Source organism: Anopheles coustani, chromosome 3, assembly GCF_943734705.1.
Source record: "Anopheles coustani chromosome 3, idAnoCousDA_361_x.2, whole genome shotgun sequence".
NCBI classification, from domain to species: Eukaryota; Metazoa; Arthropoda; class Insecta; order Diptera; family Culicidae; genus Anopheles; species Anopheles coustani.
The window spans coordinates 10,405,605-10,414,208 of NC_071288.1; the positions used below are offsets into that span (position 1 = coordinate 10,405,605).

An 8,604-nucleotide genomic window follows, 5' to 3' on the forward strand; every position below is an offset into this window, starting at 1 on the left:
CATAACTACTCAGACAGAAGAAGACAGAAAAATCTGTCCCCCTTCAATAGATAAGAGCTATTAGCATACAATCACACATACACACACACACATACACATTCGCGTTCATCAGTCATGCACAAAAATGGTGGCCACTCCTTACACATCATCGGCCACTTGGTAGTCGTGGATTGTCCCGACGAAGCGGGTTAGTTTAACCGCTTTACAGCTCGTCATGCTCACCATCGGCGTCAACTTCCTCCTCCTCCGCATCGGCACCGCCGGCACCGGCCTCGTACGCTGCATCGTCCACGAATTCCTCCTGCTCGGGTTTCTCGTCCAGCGATACGCCCAACGTTTGGCGCATCATGCGTTCGATGCTGTCGGCAAAATCGGCCGTTTCGGGCAGCTGGAAGCCGGACCGGAGGGTGGCCGTGTTGAACATTAGCACAGCCATATCCTTCGCTACGATATCGTCCGAGTCGGCCTCGACACGGCGCAACAGTTCGCGCATCAGCGGATGGCGTGGGTTGATTTCGAGCGTCTTCTTCTGGTTCAGGTAATACATGCGCTGCGGATCGTCCGTCTTCTGGTGCGCGTTGGCCAGCGCCAGTCGCTCCATGTTACCCGTCCAGCCGAACATCGACGCCACGAGGGCACAGGGCGAGTTAGCCAACCGTTCCGAGAGCTGTGCCTTCGCAATCTTGTCCTTCAGAGCGACGTCGTTCAACCACTTGAGCAGCGGCTCGTACTCGGTCTTCAGCTCGTCGAAGCGGGCCTTCGATTCTTCCGACTCGTCCAGCGTGAAGCCTTCCTTCGCGACGTTCTGGAAGCGCTTGCCATCGAACTCGGGCAGAGCGGAAATACTGTACTCATCGACGGCTTCCACCAGGAACAGCACCTCGTAGCCACGGGTCAGCAGACGTTCGACGAACGGCGACTTTTCGATTTCGCTGCGGCTCGGGCCGGCAATGAAGTAGATGCTCTCCTGCTTCGGCTTCATGCGCGATACGTAGTCCGACAGGCTGGTGAACTCCTTGTCCTTCGTCGAGGACGACTGGAAGCGAAGCAACTTCGCCAACCGGGACCGGTTGCTCGGGTCTTCCATGATTCCGAGCTTGATGTTAGTGGAGTACTCCTTCCAGAACTTTTCGTACTGCTCCTTATCGATCTTCTTGATCATGTCCAGAGCCTTGCGGACGAGCTTCTTCTTGATCACCTTGATCAGCTTGTGCTGCTGGAGCGTTTCACGCGACACGTTCAATGGCAAATCGTCCGAGTCGACCACACCGCGAATGAAGCTCAGATAGTTTGGCATCATATCGTTGAACTCGTCCGTAATGAACACACGCCGCACGTACAGCTTGATGTTGTCCGCCTTGGTGCCGTACTTGTTGAAGCTCTCCGAGGGCTGGACCTTCGGGACGAACAGGAGCGACTTGAACGTAACCTCGCCCTCGGCGATAAAGTGCGTATGCGTCAGCGGATCGGACGTGTCCTTCGTGAGACTTTTGTAGAACTCGGTGTACTCATCGTCCGTGACCTCGCTGACCTTGCGCGTCCAGATCGGTTTGCTGTCGTTCATAATCTCCCAGTTCCAGACCGTTTTCTTCACCTTCTTCGTCTTCGGTTTGTCACTTTCGGACGCATCCTCCTCCTCGACCTTCGCATCTTCCTCCTCGTCGGCACTGTCCTCCTTGGCCTCGGGCTTCTCGGTGGCTTCCTCCTCGACGGCCACCTCCTCTTCCACCTCCTTGCTCGTCCACATGTAGATCGGGAAGTTGATGAACTGCGAGTACTTCTTGATCAGCTGCTTCACCGTGTCGTCCTCGAGGAAGTCGAGTGCCTCCTCCTTCAGGTGGAGCGACACCTGCGAACCACGTTCAAGAGTGTTGCCGCGCGGATCCTCCACGATGCTGAAGCTGGCAGCATCCGACTCCCAGATGTACTGCTTGTCATCGTTGTGCTTCGTCGTAACGACGACCCGATCGGCAACCAGGAAAGCGGAGTAGAAACCGACACCGAACTGACCGATCATATCATTCACATCCTGACCGCTCTCCGACTTCGATTCCTGCATCTTGGTAAGGAAATCGGCCGTGCCGGACTTGGCGATCGTGCCGAGGTTGTTTACCAGATCCTGCTTCGTCATACCGATACCGGTATCGATGATGTGCAGCACCTTGCCCTCCTTGTCGGCCTTAATCTTTACCTCCAGGTTACGGTTGGTGTCCAGCACGGACGGATTGGTAAGCGAGAGCAGACGAATCTTGTCCAGGGCGTCGGACGCGTTGGAGATCAACTCACGTAGGAAAATCTCCTTGTTCCGGTACAGCGAGTTGATGATGAGCTTCATCATGCGGTTCACCTCCGCCTGGAAGGTGAACTTTTCCGACTTCTCCCGTAGCTCTTTGATCTGCGCCACGTTCAACCCATCCAGTTTGATCGCTTCCTCCTCACGCTTCACCGCTTCGGCATCCGTTCGTGAACCTTCTTTAGAAGCACCGAGATTGTTGTCCACCAGGGGCAACGTATCATCATCGTCGGCCTCCGCACGCACCTGGTTTATTCCTGCGGATTGGGAAAACCCCCAATAAGGACCACGTCACACCAATCGCTCCACGATGTGAACCATTCTTGAACATTCGCAAATGGCCACGTACACGATGGCGAACATTGTCCGCCGAATGTTGGCTTTTTGCTCCACTTACCTGAAATCAGGAATACACCCACGACCAGAAGTAGCAAGTACTTCATGCTGACGGTGCACTGTTTTTATTCACCAAACAATTACCAAATAAACGGGACTTCCTTTCGACGGGCGGGTGGAAAGAAGGCAGATTGCCTTGGCAAACTTGCTTCTTCGAGTGGTCAACGAGCGAATAAACTAAAGCCAGTTAAACTCGCAGAGTAATAAATGCCGCTGCGCTGAGTCGAGTTTATGTTGTAGCTAGAGGATTTCCTACCGGCAAGCTTGATGTCGTCTCGCTTTTTCGCACGATGCTTGACGAGTGACGTCATTAGGCCAGCCCATCGGTACAGTGTTTCGTATGGGCTAAACTAGACGACGTGGGCTTTCGAGAATATCTGGCGTTTTCTGATTGGTCCACATGACTTTTGTGCAGGGTTGGTATCAAGCCTTAATAATAATTGTCGCAATGCAAATTTTCTAGAACCTACAAGAATTTACTCAAAAACGATAGCATTTTGGGATATAAAATTAATGAAAAAGAAGCTCTTTTTTGCTGTGTACGGTTCATAGCAAAAAATGTTAATCGTAATGGTTGTTAGAGGCACATTATCTTTTGTTAAGCTAGAACACCGAGAACACAATTGTTCATTATGTTGAATGAAACATTCAATAAATTATCATTCTATACTAAGTTTATTTCAGTGGCACCTTGGATCAATATGAATAATTCAAACCAATCATTCAAAAGTGAACAAATACGTTGTTTTCCAAAAAAAAAAGATTTGTTTACATGTACAATTTGTGTTTATCATTTACAGCGGCCCAAGGTAAAATTATGCAGCGGCACAGCAGAACAGCTGATTGTCAAAAAACAGTTATGCAAAAGTTTAGCGGTGCGTTGATTTCAGTATATTATTTAAGTGCAGATTGAATGAATTCTAAAATGCTTCGAAGAACATTTCATAAACTCTGCCTGCCAGGTGGCTTCGTGTCCGCTGGTTTATTGCCATTTACCGCCAACGATCATGATCAGATAAAAATCGACACCAAAACCGTACAGAGTATGTACGAGGATGCACCGGGCGACAAACAAACCGGCATGGAACGGCTAAACATGATGTTCAAAATTGAGTAATATAGAAACACCCAACCATACTTAGTTGAAGCAGTATTTAAACTGATCCTTTTTTTGTAGCGAATTCGGACGTGTGTCGAGTGAACTCAATTCCATCTACCAGGCTGGGTTTCTTGGCTTCCTGTTCGGTGCATGCTATGGCGGTTTTGTGAACTCGCGCGTCGCTTACATGAACTTCATGGAACGAAACCAAGCCACGGCGTTTCAGTCCAGCTTTGAAGCAAAAAAGAAGCTTCAGGATCAGGTGACCGTAAACTTCGCCAAAGGAGCGTTTCGATGGGGCTGGCGGTTGGCCCTGTTCACCACAAGCTACGTGTAAGTCGGGTTCGCTTCGTCCTAGTATCTCCTTGGAACGTACCTTATTGGCATATTATTCTCTGCTTTCTTTTTAGCGGCATCCAAACAGTCATTTCCGTGTACCGGGGGAAATCATCCCTGTACGAGTATCTGGCCGCCGGTGGCGTCACAGGCGCAATGTACAAATTCAGCATGGGCCTCCGGGGCATGGCTTCGGGTGGTTTGGTCGGGCTGGCTCTCGGTGGTGTGGCTGGTGGCCTTTCGCTCGGGATAATGCGTGCGACCGGTACTACAATGGAGGAGGTTCGCTTCTGGCAGTACAAGTGGCAAACGAACCGCGACCAGGTGATCAGGGACTCGATGAAAACCCAATCGGACGCCGAAGAGGAACCGTTACTAACGCACCACCACAACAAGTTTGGTACCACGAACATCGATCTGGAGGCAATTGAAGCTGAAAAACGAAAAATTCAACTCGCCGTAGAACGCGAAACGCTCATGAGCAAACTCGATCAGGAGGAACCGATCCCAAAACAAATAGAAAAACATTAGCAAGCAATTAAAACCATGTTTAATTTGTTTCGTTTCTTTCGAAATACCAAACAAACTACGCGTGTAGTAGGAGTAGTACAGAAGTTTATTTGAAACAGAACGAATCAAGGGATTGTTGTAAAAGAAGAAATGACACAAAAAATAGAACAAATCAAGTGCAGTTTAACAAACAGGTCACAATCGTCCTCCTTAACTTATTGTCTTCATGTCGGGTAGGGATTTGGATTTCATTAGCTTCTTTTTGGCTTGCTGCTGTTCGTGCTTGAGTCGCAACTGAAGCAGGACCGCGGCACCGCAGGCGTCAGCTAGTCGGATATTGGTTGAATTGACAGTAAGGGAATAAAGGGGGAAAGACAAAAAAAAAACAGTTTAGTCTAGTAGTAGGAACCAGATTATTCTGCCATCGGTAAAGGATCTATGAAAATGGACGTAAAAATCAAACGCGCGGTGTGTTGTACATAGAAGAGAAAGTGGAAAAACAACATCTTAGCAAGTGGCATATTATTTTTGAACAAATATTGACAAGGACATATGGAAAAGTTTGAGAAAATAACTCATCACGGTTATTATCCGGTTTTATTTACAGTAAAACATAATAACTGAATCTATCTACAATAGATATTAAGGTTTCTTCTGCTATGCAAATTAAAGGAAGAAATTGGGAACCTAATCGGATGAGAATATGACGAATTGTTAGTAGTGGTGCTAAAACATTAAAAAACATAAACTATTAAAAATAGAACCCTAGATATCATAAATTACCGAAGAAGGGATCGTGAACTATTTCTAATAGGTGTTTGGAAATTATAAAACGAGATATTGAAGAAATTGAATGATGCGGATAAGTTGGACGAGCGATATTTTTAAATGACTGGACCTAAGGAGGAGGAAAGTCGTTCTTCATTCACTCTTAAGTATGTTTAAACAGAAAAGAAAAATAAAGCGTTCACTACAACTTTGTGTACTCTAACGAAGCACCGTGTAAAGGATATTAAGTAACTTATTTGCTTCTGGATCCATGGAACATAGTGCCTCCGAACCACGGCACACTAGATCGCTGGGATTATGAACAGAGAAACTTTGATTGTTGAAAGGAAAATACGGTCGAACTTGTTTCACAGACAGCCGTTAGATGGTAGAATGAAAGTTTTCTTAGTTCATTCGTAATTTGCGTTTGATCACAAAGAAAAGCAAAATACCCTGCTGATGGCGGTCTTGGTATGTAACGGTTAGTCCAGTATTCGAATTCAATTTATATGTGTGTTCAGTGTACTCGAATTGTTATAAATTTAACTAAAAACAGAAAACAATCAACGAAACAAACGAAACAGGTTCGTTCTTGTGTAGTGAATGATGGGACGATTTATTCCGGTTTTATATGCATGCACATGACCCAACATATGCTCCAGTGTCGGTTTTGTTTGATCATTTTGATTGCTGTCTGTTTGTTCATAAAGTTGTTGTCAAGCTATCTTTTTTTAAAGTAGGTTTGGAATCATCTGTCTGGGGTGTGGGTTTTAAATGTTTCGAAACTTCGTCGGTGTCAAGAACGTTGATTTAGCCTTTCCGTTGGTTGCACCTTTTCGATTGCCCTCGGTGTTCTGCCATCCCGCTCAGGGCGCCCGATAGTAGATATTTAAGTCTACGGATCATATAAGTATGTACTTATATAGCCATTCACCATTCACCATTCACTCGTAATCCCATTCTCTCTCTCTCTCTCTCTCTCTCTCTCTCTTCTTTTTCTCTTTCTCTATTACTTGCGCACTATCACTCTCTAATTGAAACATCTTGGTTCCAGTGTACTAATGCCACTGTCCACGGAAGTACAAGCAACAGTGTAACATAAGGAAAACTAAACCGAAGCGGGAAAGGTTGTACTAAGGAGTCGGGTTTAGGGCAGGATGGAAAGGCTGCAGGAGAAAAGCAGGAGCTCACACAAACAAAACTAAGAGAAAACAAAAAAGAAAAACGACGAACTAAACGAACAAAGTCTGTACGATATACCAACAAAAATTATGTACGAATAAATTTCACTTTATCACAAGTGTGCTTTTCTTGTATCACAGAAGAAGGAAACTAGGTTGTACACCAACGCACAGCGAGCAGCATCTGTCTGCCAAGAGCAACCGGTCGAGGTAAACGAACCAACGGAAAAGGGCAAATACATATTTTCATTCATACGACACTTGCGGTACAAGAAAAATAAAGTAAGTGATCACGACAAGCACGAGAAATGAGTGGTACGTAAAACAAAACCTAACGTTATTATCGGAAAACGATCCAGTATTGTTAACGTCTTTCCGTTCGTCTGTTTGTGTCATTGCAGTCGGTATCGAAAATGAGGATGGTGAACGAGATACAAATGGATTGATCGCATCAACTGCCCTTATCTGATCGCGCAACAGTGCTTTGCTTTTGTGATTACAGTTTAGAACCAACATATGGTTTTTTTGGTATGACTATTTGAATTTGTATTCCGCCACCTGACGTGCCGGTTTGCGATTTGTATTAAGTAAACCATTGCCTGAAAGAAATGTACGTCCTTAAAAGGTATTCTACACTTTTTAACTGTACTGGTTTGCTCTTCTTCGTATTTGCCATTTTTGTAAGTATATGTATGCCGAAAAATAAATGTTAACAATTAAGATAGTATATTCTTAAGTACACCACAACCAGACGCCTCTATCTCCTATCTATGCTTTCCTACCGCTGCGCTGAAGTGTTCCGAGTATGTTTAACTTAAGAATACCCGGCTGAAAGTATCGTAAGTAATGTTGCGGCTTTTCGTTTTTGTTCTTGTTGCTCTGTAATTTACTTAAAACCGATAACATTTCTTTGAAGGATCAGCGAGATTTAAATCTCCTATTACTCACTGTCTTAGTTGAGATCCCAAAGAATGCTTATCGGATGTTGTCGGAACACGACCTCTTGTTTGCAGGGTTTTGCATTTTCTCATACCTCATATTGTTGGTGAATGTTTTTTTGTAGTGCCAGTATTATCTTATGTACTTCAATCGTATTCTTTAAGGGCACTAATTCATCATTTCTCCAATGGTCTGGTGTGTGTTGCCGGTGGAAAGAAATAAACGAATAAAACACTTTTTTTTCGCAAAGCATCCTTCTATAAGCCATCAGTTTCCTTCTGCTGCTAACTATGTCTCGCGCGCACGCCATGATTAATTAGTTTGTCACCGGAAGCTGCCAAAATAATTTCAGTTGGGCCAACGATTGGGCCAAGTTTCCTTCCCAAGGTACCCCCATTTAAGTTACCTCTTGGCCATTTTGCGTGTTCAGTTCAGTTCAATGTTCAACCGGGAGGGTGTATTTTGCAAAGGGGCTCGGCTACTTCGTGTAACAGAAAAAGTAAAAGAAATAAAAATAGAAAATTTGATGCCAAGCGTGCCGTACGTAAGCTGTTTACTCTAGCAACACTGGGACGATGTTGTCCGATCAACCGATTTCATTCATTCAACATTGGACGACTTTTTCATCAATTAACCCTCTCCTGTTTATAAAATTAAACCTGTCTTTCAAGCGACCATGTCAGAAGTAAACTATTGATGCATTATAAACCACGGTCGATGGTTGCAAGCGGCCACGATAAAGTGCACTTGGCTTGATCTGCTCGATGCCAAGGGTTTCTTTCCCTTTATTCTTTATCTGCGCGGAGGTTTCGCCTACGTGATCAGTTGATTTCTATTATTAATCCGATCTCGCCTTTCCGTCATCCCCCATTGTTTACGATCGAAAGCAATGCGAATCGGGTACGGGTGAAAGCATTTTAGGTGAAAAAATTCTCGCCTTCAGCTAGGCGAAGAAATTTGATAAAACATTTTAAAATGATTTTCTACTCAGTGCCAAACTCTTCCCCGCGATAAACTGTCCAATGTCTGCTGTGTGTGTTATTTGCGTTCCAGTCGTAATCATAATGTTTAATAGTATAACA

At 45.1% G+C, this 8,604-nt stretch overlaps 2 protein-coding genes across 2 annotated transcripts; one reads left to right on the top strand and one right to left on the bottom strand.

The window, feature by feature from the left end:
- Positions 1 to 192: 192 nt before the first annotated feature.
- LOC131261110 (endoplasmin) lies at positions 193 to 2,843 on the bottom strand. The gene is made up of 2 exons (XM_058263026.1): positions 2,691 to 2,843; positions 193 to 2,550 (listed from the first exon to the last, which is right to left on the bottom strand). Exons 1-2 carry the CDS (start codon positions 2,734 to 2,736, stop codon positions 203 to 205), a joined length of 2,394 nt encoding a protein of 797 aa, XP_058119009.1. The 5' UTR covers positions 2,737 to 2,843; the 3' UTR covers positions 193 to 202.
- A 708-nt stretch (positions 2,844 to 3,551) lies between these two features.
- LOC131261115 (RPII140-upstream gene protein) lies at positions 3,552 to 5,972 on the top strand. Its single transcript, XM_058263032.1, has 3 exons — positions 3,552 to 3,802; positions 3,867 to 4,121; positions 4,199 to 5,972. Exons 1-3 carry the CDS (start codon positions 3,603 to 3,605, stop codon positions 4,653 to 4,655), a joined length of 912 nt encoding a protein of 303 aa, XP_058119015.1. The 5' UTR covers positions 3,552 to 3,602; the 3' UTR covers positions 4,656 to 5,972.
- Positions 5,973 to 8,604: the final 2,632 nt, after the last annotated feature.